A 16623-nucleotide genomic window follows, 5' to 3' on the forward strand; every position below is an offset into this window, starting at 1 on the left:
CTGTATTAGCTATCCGGATTAGTGGATTCTGAGATCAAATATCTAGCACCACGGATGTGATTCTACACAGGGCATCCTGCCCAGAAACTTAGCATAAAACTGAAGCAAAGAAGTGTCTAATAATAGCAGTGGAGTTAGAACCGGGTTAAGTTCAACCCTCCCAAAGCACTGCCTGACGATACTCAGGTTATGACTTGATCCAAATTAAGCACTTAGTACAGGGCGTACCGACCTCGGCATACACCACTTGTCAATGCTGAATTGCCTGGAATTTGCAGAGGGAAGTTGCGGTTGGGGACACCCTGTGCAAGGCCTTTATTTTGGACTGGGCCTTCAAGAAGAACGTAGCTGTGGGTGTAAACAAGACCCTTCTGTGTCAACATTCGCAATGCGGGTGTTTATTTGGCCACACGCTGCAGGTTACGTCTCGTCTCATCAGAGACTCTGTAAAAAGGTTTAGAAAAGCAAAATAAAGTTGTCCAAAGGATAGGTGTTCCCTCTATTAATATGGTGACACGGGATAGTGTGTTTGTGTGTGTCCAATCTTGACAACTTTAAGACTTGTGGACTTCAACTCCCAGAATTCCCTAGTTACCCAGAACAGTTGTGTCCAATCTTGGCAACTTGGAGACTTGTGGACTTCAACTCCCAGAATTCCCTAGTTACCCAGAACAGTTGTGTCCAATCTTGGCAACTTTGAGACTTGTGGACTTCAACTCCCAGAATTCCCTAGTTACCCAGAACAGTTGTGTCTATCTTGGCAACTTTAAGACTTGTGGACTTCAACTCCCAGAATTCCCCTGCCTAAGAATGGAAGTCCACAAATCTTAGAAGTTGCCAAGGTTGGACACTGTTACTCTAGAACCGGGATAGTGAACCTATGGCACATAGGTTCTCTCTGTAGGCATGTGAGCCAACACCCTAGTTCAGCTCCGCCGCACACGAGCATGCGCCTCCCACTCGCCAGATGGTCTTCAGGTCTCTGCCACGCATGTGGAGCGGGGAGCAGGAGGTGTAAGCCGGGGTGCACGCATTGCACTTTAGGGGTTCGGGTGCGCAGACGCACATTCGCACGCAAATGCGATTTAGGCCCTCAGTCTGTAAAAGGTTAGCCATCACTGCTGTAGAATAAAAATATTCCAAGTAGCAGAAGGAATCTATTTTGGACGGTGCCTGCCAAAACTGGACCCTCCTGAGTCCAATCTGTCATTCGGATTATGCAACAGGGCTTATGCTGGGAGCCAAACAGGAAGGATTTACTAACAAATGATTGCAAAACAGAACACATATCTAACCAGCCTCACAATGGGTTGTGAAGAACACACATTATGCTGTGACCGGGTGGACAGCTGAAAAAAGGGCAGCAGACTGCAACCGTCATAAATACAAGCGTCTGGTTTTATTCATCATGTGACCATGGAGATACTGCAAAGGATCCTTAAGTGTGAAAAAATGGTTGTAACTCGCTCTTTTTTCAATTCTTTTGCAACTTTACATGGGCCCTAAGCAAACTGTTTTAAGTCGAGGACTACCTGACACAACCCATTTTCATCCTAAAATCTTTGGGACTTGCTTCGTTCCAATTGGGAAATTCATTGGGGTTTGGGGAATTGGCGTGCGGCATTTTCAACAGCAGAGAAAGAAAAATAAGTAAAGCATCACGAAGAATGTTTGGGGCACGAATTAATCTGATTTTTAAACACAAAACGGAGCTAGGCTTTCTGGGGAGGGAAGCAGTGACGTGCAGTCAGGGGAGGCAGAGCCTCACCGCTCTCATCATGAAAAGAAAAAAAATTATCCCCTTTTCTCTTTCATCTCTTTCTTGCGCGTGCAAGCAAAATACCCCAGGATCACGGTGGCGGGGACAGCAACTCCTTCCGCTGCGCTGCGGAGAAGAGCCACGCTGTGCTCCTCAGCGCTAGCCTCAAATCAGCGCGAGCGGCGGTCCCCTTCCTGTTGGCTCAGGAAGGAGGGGAATGGGACCGCGTGTGCAGGAGAGGGGGACCGCGGCTCATCTGAGGCTGGCGCGGAGGAGCCTCCTGCACACGTGGTCCCATTCCCCTCCTTCCTGAGCCAACAGGAAGGGGACCGCGGCTCGCGCTGATCCGAGGCTCGCGCTGAGGAGCACAGCGTGGCTCTTCTCCGCAGCGCAGCGGAAGGAGTTGCTGTCCCCGCCACCGTGATCCTGGGGTATTTTGCTTGCACGCTTGCAAAGTTCAAAGTTGTCACAGTCCTCCCTTCTTGATGATCATTTGATGAGGTCACCAGCCTCAACAGCCATAAACCTCACCACACGTCACTGGAGGGAAGCAACTTTTGCCAAAATTGCTTCCATTTCTACCCACTGGTGCAATTGCAGGAGCCAGAAATGAAAAGCAAATAAAATCTAAAGAATAAGTTAAAAAATAATCTACGTTGCCAGATTAAAGTGAGGAATTGGCCTATACAGGTAGTTCTCGACTTACAATCGTTCCATTTAGGGACGGTTCAAAGTTACTGAAAAAAGGGATTTGCGACTGTATTTCACGCTTGTGACCGTTGTAGCATCCCCATGGTCACATGACCAAAGTCCACGGGGAAGGAAGATTCACTTAACAACCGTGTTACTGACTTAACAACGGCAACCATTCACTTAACAACTGTGGCAAGGAAGGTCGTAAAATGGGACAAAACTCACTTAACCCCTCTCGTTTAGCAACAGAAGTTTTGGCCTCAGTTACGGTCGCATGTCAAGGACTACCTGTACTTCAATTAGTCAAAACGTCGAAAAAGTCCACAGCTCAGGTTCTCACCATATCGATGCTATGTATTTATTTTATTTACTGCATTTTTATGCTACTCATCTCTCCTATAAGACAAGATTTTTCTTTATAAAAAAAAAAAGAAAACTAGGAAATCCAGTTGCCTCCAGACAACCAGGACCTGGATGCCTGAGAATCTCTGCAGACTTTTAACTACCCTGTTTCCCCGAAAATAAGACCTCCCCGGATATTAAGCCCAATCAGGCTTTTGAGCGTATGTGCTAAAATAAGCCCTCTCCCGAAAATAAGCCCTCCCTGAAAATATCGCAACACAGCAGCAGCCATGAGGTGACCACGCTCGCCGCCTCATGCACCTCAAAAATAATAAGGCCTCCCTGAAAATGAGACCAAAGGCTTATTTCAAGGGTCAAAAGAAAATAAGACCCGGACTTATTTTCAGGGAAACACGGTATAAAATTTGGGATGGACACCCTTTGAATGGTGTGGGAGTAGGAATGGATTTCCAGAGGGGAAAAAAATTGCAAGACTACAGGAACCATTTGCGCTAGTGGGGAGGCCCTGAGGACAGAGATAAACCTCCAAGTGGCCTCAACAACCCTCTAAAAGGATGCAAAGGACCAGCGGTCTGCAAGGAATATCAATCCTTCCATTCCCCGCCATCCAGTCAGAGCTGAAGAAGCTTCTTGGATTAGAAGTGAAATGTCTTCAAAAGAAAAAACAAGAAAAGTCCAGTTGCCTCCTGAAAAAAGCACCTTTGGGGACAACCGTGACCTGGATGACGGGAGAACCTCCATAGACATTGTCCTCAAAAGCTTCGGTAGTACAAAGCAAATGGGGGATAGAGCCAACACAGAATGGATCCATCCCTTGATTAGAAGACTCTGCTGTCTCTCTTTCATATCAGCACTTCCTGATTAAAATAGAATTCTACTATGTTTTTACCCAGCAGTTCCTGAAAGTTGAGCTGGCGGAAGGGAGGTTCATTATTACTCATCACAGCCTCATTCAGACTATCCTCTCCGTATGGGAAAAAAAGCTGGCCGTAAAATCTTGAGTAGTGTTGTCTTGAATGACATCATCACACTATCAATCATTAAGAAGGCAGGAAGGAGGAGGAGGAGGAGGAGGAGGAGGAGGAGGAGGAGGAGGAGGAGGAGGAGAAGAAGAAGAAGAAGAAGAAGAAGAAGAAGAAGAAGAAGAAGAAGAAGAAGAAGAAGAAGAAGAAGAAGAAGAAGAAGAAGAAGAAGAAGAAGAAGAAGAAGAAGAAGAAGAAGAAGAAGAAGAAGAAGAAGAAGAAGAAGAAGAAGAAGAAGAAGAAGAAGAAGAAGAAGAAGAAGAAGAAGAAGAAGAAGAAATAATAATAATTAAAGGCAGGCTATTTATGGAGATTCTCAGTATCATCCAGGCCATGTTGTCCCAAAGGTATTTTTTCCAAAAGGCAACTGGACTGGTTCACACTTAACGACCGTTGCTGTGTCCCAAGGTCATGTGTTAGCAACAGCACATAGACTTATATACTGCTGCTTCGCAGTGCTTTACAGCCCTCTCTGAGCAGTTTACAGAGTCAGCCTCTTGCCCCCAACAATTTGGGTCCTCATTTTACCCACCTCAGAAGGACGAAAGGCTGAGGTCAACATTGAGCCTGGTGAGATTCGAACTGTCAAATTGCAGGCAGCCGGCAGGCAGCTGAAGTAGCCTGCAGTACTGCACTCTAACCACTGCGCCACCGTGATCCCCTTTTGCACCCTATGAATAAGCTGTTCTGACCGAGGCTTCCCGAGAGCATGAAGCAAACTCCTTGTTCCCAACAAAAAACCCTTTTATTAATCTGCTATGATTTCTGCTCATTCACATCCAGCAAAGTCTTTCAAGGGAGGATTTACAGTCACAGACCTTATCTGGCTTGGAGAGCTGCCAGGCCGATATCTGCAAAACTTGGCAAGGAGTCTCGGAGAGTCACAAACCAATTAGGTGAACTAATGGTCTCCTGCCAACTCCACTCCCCTTTCGCTCCTCTTTTATTTCCTCTGGGAGGGGCCATTCATTGTCCACCTGTGGCCTTACTCCCAAGTCGGCCCCTGTTCTTTAGCTATTCCCTTCCTCTGGCAACTCTGCGCATGCGCACACTGGGAACAGGCTCCAGCTGTTCCTCTGCCTCACTGATGTCTGACTCTGAAGGCAGCTGATAACTGGCAAATGGCCCTGGGTCCCCTCTCTGCCTCCAACACAGAGCCCTCATCAGAGCCTTCCCCTGATTCCAGGACTGGCCCATGTTCCTCCCCAACCTCCTCACTGTCCGAATCTGCTGCCAGCTTTGCTGGAGGGCCGCAACACAAACAAAATCAATGAGGGAAGCCAGATTCGCTTAGCGTCCGTATTGCCAACTTATCAACTGCAGTTATTCACTTACAAATTTTGGAAAAGAAAGGCCGTGAAAGGGAGGCAAAAACTCACTTAACGAAGGTCTCCCTCCACAGCAGAAACATTGGGCTCCATTGTGGTCGTAAGTCGAGGACTGCCCGTTACAGAACTGGTGCTCGCTTTGCCAAGAAACAGTCAAATCAGCGAGGGTGCCAAGGTCCCGCTTGCTCCCCCTTGGCAGAAACGATTTCGTAGTTGTATACATTCATGATTGCAGTTGGCCAGATGTCAGGTTTGGGATGCGGGCACAATTTGTGGGCGTGAATATTTTGCTTCTAGCGCCAAGATTGTTTGGAAACCATGGAAACCGCTTTGCCCATGGCAGCTCCTCCACATTATTCATCCAGAGCTTTTCTGAACGTTTTCTGCTTGGAAGAAGAAGTGGGACTGAGTTTGCCTACAGAGGATTTGGTCCTTAGGTTTGCAAAGGCAGACTTTCCCACCGCTGTTCAGAGTCACCTTATAGGGGAGATGTCCCAAAGATGCTTTTTTTCAGGAGGGAACTGGACTTTTTTGTTTTTTCCTTTGAAGACGTTTCGCTTCTCATCCAAGAAGCTTCTTCAGCTCTGACTGGATGGTGGGGAATGGAAGGATTTATACACCTTGCAGACAGCTGGTCATTTGCATCCTTTTAGAGGGTCGTTGAGGCTACTTGGAGGTTTATCTGTGTCCTCAGTATTTCTCCTGGTTCCTGCAGTCTGCAATTTTTTCCTCTGGAAATCCATTCCTACTCCCACGCCATTTGAAGGGTCTTTATCCTAAATTGTATAGCTAAAAGTCTGTAGAGATTCTCAGTCATCCAGGTGACGGTTGTCCCAAAGTTACGTTTTCCAAAAGGAACTGAACTTTTTTTTTCTTGAAGAGGTTTCGCTTCTCATCCAAGAAGTTTCTTCAGTTCTGGCAGAATGGGAGAGAAGGGAAGGATTTATATTCCTTGCACAGAGAGTACTAACGACCAGAGCACTGCACAAATCCTTCCATTCTCCACCATTCTGCCAGAACTGAAGAAGCTTCCTGGAGGAGAAGCGAAATGACTTCAATTTATATTCCTTGCGGAAAGAGTATTAACGACCAGAGGACTGCAAGGGATAGAAGTCCAACTAATCTCCACCATTCTGTCAGAACTGAAGAAGCTTCTTGGAGGAAAAGCGAAATGTCTTCAAGAAGAAAGAAAAGAGAAGAAGGCCCACTTGCCTGTCAAATCAGCACCTTTGGGGCTTTGACTACTTGTCTTTCCCGAATGCGTTAGACTACAAGACCCATTTCAGGTAGTCCTTGACTTACAACAGTTCATTTAGTGACCGTTCAAGGTTACAACGGCAGTGAAAAAAGTGACTTGTGACCAAGTTTCACACTTTTAACCATTGCAGCATCCCCAAATTCAAAGGTTTGGCAACTGACTCCTATTTATGACGATTGCAGTGTCCCGGGGAACATGTGACCTCCTTTTGCGACCTTCTGATAAGCAAAGTTAATGTGGGAACCAGATTCACTTAGTAACCGGAGTACTAATTTAACAACTGCAGTGATTCACTTAACAACTGCGCAAGAAAGGTGGTAAAATAACGGTAAAGGTTCCCTTCGCACATATGTGCTAGTCGTTCCCGACTCTAGAGGGCAGTGCTCATCTCCGTTTCAAAGCTGAAGAGCCAGCGCTTTCTGAAGACGTCTCCGTGGTCATGTGGCTGGCATGATTAAACGCCGAAGGCGCACGGAACGCTGTTACTTTCCCACCAAAGGTGGTTCCTATTTTTCTACTTGCATTTTTACCTGATTTCGAACTGCTAGGTTGGCAGAAGTAACGGGAGCTCACTCCCACTTCAAGCCGCCGAACTGCCGACTTTTCTGATCAATAAGCTCAGCGTCTTAGCCCCTGAGCCACCGCGTCCCTTGGAAAGGTGGCAAAATGGGGGGAAAGTCCCTTAACCAATGTCCCACGTAGCAACAGAAATGTTGGCCTCAATTGTGGTCGTAAGTCGAGGACTACCTGTATTCCAAGCTGGCTCCACTAACAATGGCGCAAGGAGGCAGAGTCCACTCCTTCTGATGAACCACAGATTATATTGATTTATTGCCCGTCTTATAGGTCATTCTAACTGGGAATAATTTTTGAGCAGCATTCACCCAAATCTCCACACGTTGCAAGAGAAGAACAACAACAAAAGCGTAATTCAAATATTATTACTCCACCCATATACAGCAGCATTGGGTTTAAGGAAAGCTATGCCAAAGAGATTGTGTCCTTCAACGCTAAAGGCATACATATGTAAGGCAGCAGGAAATTTCTTAACTCGTTCAAGGAACAAGACAGTTTATTCTCACTAAGCTGCCACAGGGAACTAGGCTTCTAATAACAAATGATTTAACTCCTGTTGTAGCACAGCACGGTATGTTCTTCGACGCTGGGCGATGTTGACCAAACCAAACATTGCTCAACTGACAAAATTAAAGGATAAGTTTCTCCTTATTTAAAATTCAACGATCAGGACACAACCTGCTAGGGCCGATGTTCCACCAGATGAGATTGGATTCCATCAAACCAGCACCTCGGAAGCACAAAAAGTCTTAGAAATAGAAATAGAGTTGGAAGGGACTTTGGAGGTCTTCTAGTCCAACCCCCTGCTTAGGCAGGAAACCCTACACCAGTGATGGCGAACCTATGGCACGCGTGCCACAAGTGGCACGCGGAGCCATTTGTCAGGGCACGCGAGGTGCTGCCCTGTCAGCTGGCCAGAGCGCATGCGTGCACTGGCCACCCAAGTTCACCTTTTTAAAAGCTATTTTTCGCCCTCCCCAGGCTCCAGAGGCTTTATAGGAGCCTGGGGAGGGCGAAAAGAGCCTCCCCCGCCCCCCCCGGAGGCTTCAGGGACCATCCCTGACGCCTTCGGAGCGCTTAAAACCACCCTCCGAGCAAACCGGAAGTCACTTCCGGTTTGCTCGGAGGGTGGTTTTAAGCGCTCCGAAGGCTTCAGGGAAGCCTCCTGATGGTCCCTGAAGCTTCTGGAGGACCGGGGGAGGCTCCTTTCGCCCTCCCCAGGCTCCTATAAAGCCCCTGGAGCCTGGGGAGGGCGAAAAAAGCATGTAAAAATGGGGGGGGTGTTGCGCGTTGTGCGCGCATGCACACGGGGGGGTCGTGCGTTGCATTATGGGTGTGGCACGCCCGCACTCGACCCCCCCTGCGCTCCCCCCCTTATGGCACGCGAGCCAAAAAAGGTTCGCCATCACTGCCCTACACCATTTCAGACACATGGTTATCCAATCTCTTCTTTAAAACTTGCAGCGTTGGGAGCATTTACAACTTCTGGAGGCAAGTCGTCCCACTGATTAATTGTTCTGTCAGGAAATTTCTCCTTAGTTCTAAGTTGCTTCTCTCCTTGATTAGGTGCTTCTTGTCCTGGCTTTTCGTGCTTTGGAGAATAGTTTGACTCCCTCTTCTTTGTGGCAGTCCCTTAAATATTGAAACTCTGCTATGATGTCTCCCCTAGTCCTTCTTTCCATCAAACTAGACATACCCAATTCCAGTAACCGTTCTTTATACGTTTTAGTCTCCAGTCCTCTAATCCCCTTTGTTGCTCTTCTCTGCACTCTTTCTGGAGTCTCAACACCATTTTTACATCATGGCAACCAAAACTGGATGCAAATATTCCAAGTGTGGCCTTACCAAGGCCTTATAAAGTGGTATTAACACTTCACATGATCTTGATTCTATCCCTCTGTTTATGCAGCCTAGAAGGACTGTCCTCTTCTGCAATTTTGTCAAACCAAACTATAAAAAGAGGCAGAGCAAAGGTGAGGAAGGTTTTACCTGATTGGGCTGAATTCTGGGCATGTACACTTTCCACATCTGAGCTTCCCTAGAGATTGCCATCTCTAGGAGGACGGACAACCTCTGGCTCTCCAGGGGCCCTGAAAACTTCATGGTACCCCTTGGGTCTGCCTGCCACCCAACTGGATACAGCTACCTGCAAATGAAGGAGAGAACAAAACAAAGAATGAGCGATACGAAAAGAATCACGTACTGCACATTTTCCCATTATTATTATTTTTGAGCTTCCAATATGAAACATCTGCAGAAAAACACTCCGGGATCCCGGCTCCCACATAGTCAGGTTTTTTTTTTCCAATTTGTTCCATCAATTGCTTATCCAAGGCTCCTCCATGAAATTGGAAATGGCAGGTAAGCTTCTCCAAAGGGCCAAATAACCAAAGTCCCTGTAAAATCCAGGCATATAGGAGACTACAGGTTGTCCTCAACTTACAAGTTCGTTTAGCGACCGTTCAAAGTTACAACAGCACTGGAAAATGTGACTTATGGCGGTCTTTCACACGACCTTCACAGCATCCCCATGGTCACGTGACCGAAGTTAAGCTGCTTGGCAACTGACTCATATTTATGACGTATTATTTATGTAGTTTCCCGGGTTGGGTGATCTCACCTTTTGCGAGCACCTGACGAGCAAAGTCAGTGGGGAGAGACAGATTCAGCTAACAACCTTGTTATTAACCGAAGTGCAGTGATTCACAAAACATCTGTGGCCCGAAAGGTCATAAAATGGAGCAAAACTCACTTAATAACTCACTGGACAGCAAAAATTAGGGGGCCAATGGCGGCCTTTTAAATCGAGGCCTACCTTGTAACCTCTGTCTTATCTGAGGTATATATTTTCCCTGGAAAGGACTTCAGTAGCCAACTTACATAATTTGTATTGCCCTGAAAAGATTTCAAATTGTAGAGGTAGTCCACAACTTACAACATGTTCGCTTAGTGACGGTTCAAAGTTACAACGGCCCTGAAAAAAGTGACTTATGACCCTCTTTTCACACCTATGACCATTGCAACATCCCCCCATGGTCACGTGATCACAGGCTCGCCAACTGACTCACATTTATGATGGTTGCAGTGTCCCTGGAGTCACGGGATCCCCTTGGGCGGCCTTCTGACAAGCAAAGTCAATGGGGGAACCAGATTCACTTAACGACGGCCTTACTAATTTAACCACTGCAGCGATTCGCTTAACAGCGGTGGCAAGGAAGGTGGTAAAAAGGGAGCAAAACTCACTTGATAAACGTCTCACTTAGCAATGTAAATTTGGGGCTCAACTGTGGTCGTAAGTCGAGGACTGCCTCTATTGGGATTTATTCCCCCCCCCCCGCCCGACGAATGGCATATGTGTCCGCTGACGTCCATGCCAAGGATCGTCCCTTGAAACACAGCCAGCGCCCAGAAGAGAATTTGCCAATCACTGTCGTAAGCTACATTTCTTTTATGGAGGGCAGGGCACTCTACACATTTGGTCTTTCATCATTTATGGCTTGCTGCAATCTCCAGAACGAGCAGACGGCATCAATTATGCATCAGCAGAAAAGCAGCTCAGCAGAAAAATCTTCACAACAACCCAGCTCCAGGACTGGCAGGCTCCCTTTCTTGAACGTTGAACATGTTGAGCAACTCAAGGCCTAGGTCAGTGAGAGCTAACCTTTTCTGGCTTGCGTGCCAAAGACGGGAGCGTAAGACATGAGTGCAGGGAGGGTTATCCATGGATGCTTTTTTTCGCCCTCCCCAGACTCCGGAGACTTTCTAGGAGCCTGGGGAGGGCGAAAACAGCCTTCCTCCCTGGAGGCCCTCCGGAGGGCTTCAGGCGCTTCCCTGAAGCCTTCGAAGGGCGAAAAACCAGCCCTAAGGGCAAAACCAAAAGTTCAGGAATGGACTTCCGGTTTGACCCTAGGGCCGGTTTTTGCCCCCCCGAGCCATTCCTGAACTTCCGGTTTGCCCGTAGGGCTGGTTTTTCATCTCAAGGAAGCCTCCAGTGGGCGAAAAACCGGCCCTACAGGAAAACCGGAAGTTCGGGAACGGACTTCCGGTTTGACCATAGGCGTTTTATGCCCTCCGGAGCCGTTCCTGAACTTCCGGTTTGCCCGTAGGGCTGGTTTTTCGCACTCAAGGAAGCCTCCATTGCTCTGTAAGCTGATTTTTGGCCTTGATTTTCGGCCATTTTTTGCCCAACGGGCAACCTGGAAATCTGTTCCCAAACTTCCGGTTTGTGTTTTGGGCCGTTTTTTGCCCTCCCCAAGCTTCTAGAAAGATTCTGGAGCCTGGGGAGGGTGAAAAACGGACCTACCGGGCCCACTGGAAGTCAGATAACGGGCCGTTTCCGGCCTCCAGAGGGCGTCCATGGGGACACGGGAGGCCGTTTTCGCCCTCCCCAAGCTGTGCGCACATGCACGGGGCAGTGGGGTCATGCACGGATGCGCAGTGGGCATAGAGCTGGGGGCATTAAATTATAGGGGGTGGGTACGCAAGCGTGCTTTTGGCACCCAAGGCGAAAAAGATTCACCCTCATTGGTATAGTGTTTCCTGCTTGAGCAGGGGGTTGGACTAGAAGACCTCTAAAGTCCCTTCCATCTCTGTTATTCTGTTAATTCTTGAAGGCAACAGCAGAACATCTTTAGCACAATAGAAATAAAGCAAGAATTAAACAATAATAAAAGTTTGTACACTAATTCTGCACTTTTTCTGTCTCTGGATTTTCATCTTCAGGGCACCAGTAGTGGGAGGACGGAGAATGATAGGCAATATTATTTATTCTACCTATCCTGTTTATTTAAAAATCATCCAGGAAGCAGTCTTGTCCTCTCACATTTTTCCCAAACGCTTCAAACATCTATGCATCCAGCTTCTATCACTGCACAGGAAGATGCAAGAAGCGGAATGTATAACCCTGCGTCATCTTGACATTTTAACATGGTTGTTTATTGTTCAGTTGTTCTCAAGATAGGCCAAATAATAAATAAGCTGTTTATGAAGATAAAGGACTAGTTAAAGTAAGCTATTTAAGGCTATTTGGAGAGCCAAAAAAGATTTCTCGTCCAATCACAATCCTTAACAAATCCTCAACTTATTTTCCAAACCAGATGCATTTCCCTCCACAAGGACTCGCCCAGACTTATAATTATTCATTTAGTGACCGTTCAAAACTGCAACCGCACTGAAAAAAGTGACTGATGACCATTTTTCACACTTACAACCTTTGTAGCATCCCAATGGTCATGTGATCAAAATTTGGTTAGTGTCCGAATTGGCAGCGTCTCAGAGTTCGTGCGGTCCCCCTTTTACGACCTTCTGACAACTAAAATCAATGGGCAAGCCATATTCACTTTAACAACCGCCTTAGAAGCATAACAATTGCAGTGATTCACTTAACAACCGTAACAAGAAAGGTCGTGAAAGGGGGCAAAAATCCACTGAACAGCTGCCTGTCTTAGCAACGGAAATGTTGAGCTCAATTGTGGTTGTAAGATGAGGACGTATCTGTATTCCTCTCTAACCAGCAAACCTTAGAGGCTGCTACAGGACCAAGGCCATGGGAAAGAATCTGAAGCTTGGAATTTCGGCTGGCAAATGATGAAAATTGAAACCCATCACCCATTGTTGTTGGCAAAGTGTGACCCTGACAGATTTAAATCTAGATGGCTTCACTTGCCTGCTTCTTTCCAGGCAACCATTCTACCATCAAAGTTGGCAATGAAAGCAAAAGTTCTTCCAAAGACTTTAAAAACAAAACAAAACCAACAACTTCTAACAAAATTTTCTGAAAAACAGCCAATTCCGTATTTCCAGAGCAATTTAAAAATTGGAGAGACTACTAGAAGGCGAAGACTTTGATAAAAAGAGTATTGCAAAGTATATTTAACTTTTATCTTCAGGGCAAGCAAACAAAATCTTTATTTACTTGTAAGCCTGGCTACAACTTCTCCCTTTTTGGAGAACAGTTAATGCTCGGTTTAGGACCATTCATTTAGTGATCGAAATTACAACCGCACTGAAAAAAGTGTGATTTATGAGCAATTTTCACATTTATGAACGGTGCAGCATCCCCGTGGTCATGAGATCAAAATTTAGACACTTGGCAACTGACTCATATTTATGACGCTTATAGTGTCCTGGCGTCATGTGATCACCTTTTGACAGGAAAAGTCAATGGGGAAGTCAGATTCACTTAACAACCATGTCACTAACCTAATAGCTGCAGTGATTCACTTAACAACTGTACCAAGAAAAATCATAAAATGTTGTGAAAGTCACTTAACAATCATTTTGCTTAACAACAGAAATTTTGAGCTCAATTGTGGTTGTTAAGTCAAGGACTACCTATGAGAAGATCCTACTTCCAAGGTCAACTTTCACCCATTTTCACATGTCCCGTTGTCTCCATGACTTGACCACATGGTTGGAGAAGATTGTTCTGAACTCTTTGCAAAGAGTTGAAGGTTTGGGAACATTATATTTACATCTGATCTTGAAAGAAGAGCAGCTGACTTCCAACTAAGGGTCAGTAATTAAGATCATAAGACCAGTCCTGGAATATTGTATCTAGTTTTGGTCATACATTACATTACAAAAAAGATGTTCAGACAAATTGCAGAGAAGAGCAACTAAGATGATTAAACCCTGGAGACTAAAACATATAAAGAATGGTTGAAGGAATTGGGTATGGCTAGTCGAGAGGGACGCGGTCGCTCAGTGGCTAAGACGCTTAGCTTGTCGATCAGAAAGGTCAGCAGTTCGGCAGTTCGAATCCTGAGTGTCGCGTAACGGAGTGAGCTCCTATTACTTGTCCCAGCTTCTGCCAACTTAGCAGTTCGAAAGCAGGTAAAAAATGCAAGTAGAAAAAATAGGAACCATCTTTGGTGGGAAGGTAACAGTGTTCCGTGCACCTCCAGCATTTAGTCATGACCACGGAGACGTCTTCGGACAGCATTGGCTCTTTGGCTTTGAAACAGAGATAAGCACTGCCCCCTAGAGTCGGGAACGACTAGCACATATGCGCAAGGGAAACCTTTACCTAGACTAGAGAAAAAAAGGACTAAGGGGGACATGATAGAAGTATTCCAATATTTGTGTGGCTGCCCCAAAGAAGAGGGGGTCAACTTATTTTCCAAAGCACCAGAAGGCAGGAGAAGAAACAATGGATGGAAACTACTCAAGGCGAGAAGCAACCTGGAATTAAGGACAGTGAGAATAATTAACCAGTGGAACGGCTTGCCACCAGAAGTTGTGGCTGCTTCATCACTGGAGCTTTTTAAGAAAAGACTGGATAGCCACTTATCTGAAATCGTATGGGATCTCCTGCTTGAGCAGGGGGTTGGGAGTAGAAGACCTCCAACGTCCCTTCCAGCTTTATTCTGATCTTGAATTTTATTTGTTGATAGATGCTAAGTCCACTTACCTTGACCTTCTGTAAACTGTTGTGGTCCATGTTATAGACAAACCACTAAGGGTTAAGTTTATCGGGGTGCCCATTCTTTCCCTCCTGCCATCCTGATATGTGTCCTCTTGCTACTTGTTCCAGTCAGAAGCGATCAGAAGTGAGTGAGGAAAGAGGAAGTAACTTTGGGTGATGCAAGCAGAGAGTAAGGGATGAGAAACTGAGTGACTCACAGGGAGAAAAGAAACCGAATGTCCCAAAGTTTATCCACTGATAACCTATCTCAAAATGGGGCCCTCCAAATAGAGACTTTAACACCCATAACACTAAACCAGGATGCAGACCTTTTTTTCCCAAGCTTTAATTTTTAAACTTGGAATGAGCAGTTCTTGACTTATGACCACAACTGAGCCCAAAACTTCCTGTTGTTAAGTGAGACAGATGTTTAAGTGAGCTTTGCCCCATTTTAAGACCTTCCTTGGCACAGTTGTTAAGTGAATCAGTGCAGTTAAGTTAGTAACAGGGTTGTTAAGCGAATCTGGCTTCTCTCCATTGACGCTGCTTGCCAGACGGTCGCAAAAGAGAATCATGTCATCCCCGGGGCACTGCAACCATCATCAATACAAGTCAGCTGCCAAGCATCCAAATTTTGGTCACATGATGCTGCACGGGTGAAAACCAATCATAAGCTTACTTTTTTCAGTGCCATTGTATCTTTGAACAGTCACTAAATGAATGGTTATAAGTCGAGGACTACCTATATGTTTTCATTTATATTAGAATTGTTTTCCCTGGCAAGCCTGCTTGGGTGTTTTTCAGGAACAGAAAAACAGCATGTAAATCCAACGGTATTTTTTTAAAAATAAAATAAAAAGGAACTGGCGATTATCTTGAATGCCTAAAATGGCTTGGGCCTAGATTATGGGAGAGACTACCTAAACTTCCATATGAACCCAAGCTTAAAAACTGCAAATGTAGACGGGACAGCAATTTTCATTAGCAGAGGTTTTTAATAATAATAATAATAATTTATTAAATTTCTAGACCGCCCCCTCTCCCCGGAGGGACTCGGGGTGGTGTACAGGAATAAATTTAAAACATACAAACAATCATACACAAAACCAAATTAAACAACCCCTGTACAATTTATAAAAATTAAAAAACAAACCTTAAAACCAATCTTAAAAATTTAGAAATAGAACTGAGGTGGGATAGGTGAAATTAGGCCAAGCCGGCTAGCTGGAATAGGTGGGTTTTAAGTTTCTGACGGAAGGAGCGGAGATCCGTATTCATTCTAATGTCGGGGGGAAGGTCATTCCAGAGGGTCGGGCCCATCACAGAGAAGGCCCTTCCCCTAGGCGTTGCCCGCTGGCACAGCCTAGTGGATGGCACCCGGAGGAGTCCCTCTCTGTGTGAGCGAATTGGCTGGAGGGATGTATGGGGCAGGATACGATCCCGCAAATAACTAGGTCCTGTGCCATGGAAAGCCTTAAAAATGATGGTCAACACCTTGAAGCGCACCCGAAAAGCCACAGGTAGCCAGTGTAGCCCGCGCAGGAGAGGTGTTACGTGGGAGTAGCTAGAGACTCCCGAGACTGCCCGCGCGGCCGCATTCTGAACCAGCTGCAGCCTTTGGGTGCATCTCAAGGGGAGCCCCATGTAGAGAGCGTTACAGTAGTCTAGCCGGGACGTCACAAGCGCATGAGTGACTGTGCGAAGGGCGCTCCGGTCCAATAGGGGACGCAATTGGCGCACCAGTTGCTATGTTAGGGGGGCTAGCAAGGTACAGAAAAGACACACACACACCCATATCTCTGTGTTGTCCCTCCTCTTGGTTTTTAGGTTTCTGTTTAATTCTCTTAATGCCTTGGCAGCCAGGGTTGGACTAGAGGATCTCTAAGGTCCCTTCCAATTCTATGTATTTTACTGCACTGAAAAAAAAATGGAAATCTGTGCTATCTGCCCCCCACCTACATCTGTCTTCCTCCTTTCTTTTCCTTTCCCATTTTCCTATCATCTTGATTGTCATTTATATTTTATATTGTGGTAATTTAAGTAAAAATATCCTAAAAGTCATGACGAGGAGCTTAATGTACCTCTGAGTAACCCTGATGGCAATATTCAGTAATACTGAGGGTCATAACCCCCTCAAAATACACAAACGTACATATGTACACATACAGACACACAAAATGATGCTATTCGTCCATCATTTTCAAAGAGGACCTTGACAT

At 45.9% G+C, this 16623-nt stretch overlaps 1 protein-coding gene across 2 annotated transcripts in view; it reads right to left on the reverse strand.

Moving 5' to 3' along the window:
- The window catches only part of CCNI (cyclin I), a 57829-nt gene that overhangs the window by 24253 nt on the left and 16953 nt on the right, over nt 1-16623 (reverse strand). The window contains exon 2 of one of the 2 annotated variants that reach the window (XM_081960426.1): nt 8989-9145. In XM_081960426.1, the coding sequence (XP_081816552.1) occupies nt 8989-9102 (114 nt within the window). In that variant the 5' untranslated portion in view covers nt 9103-9145. Of the gene's footprint in view, nt 1-232; nt 392-8988; nt 9146-16623 lie in introns of those variants that run through there. The other variant, XM_081960427.1, reaches the window with a different exon arrangement.

This window comes from Natrix helvetica (assembly GCF_964273705.1).
Source record: "Natrix helvetica genome assembly, chromosome: 7".
Taxonomy (NCBI): Eukaryota; Metazoa; Chordata; class Lepidosauria; order Squamata; family Natricidae; genus Natrix; species Natrix helvetica.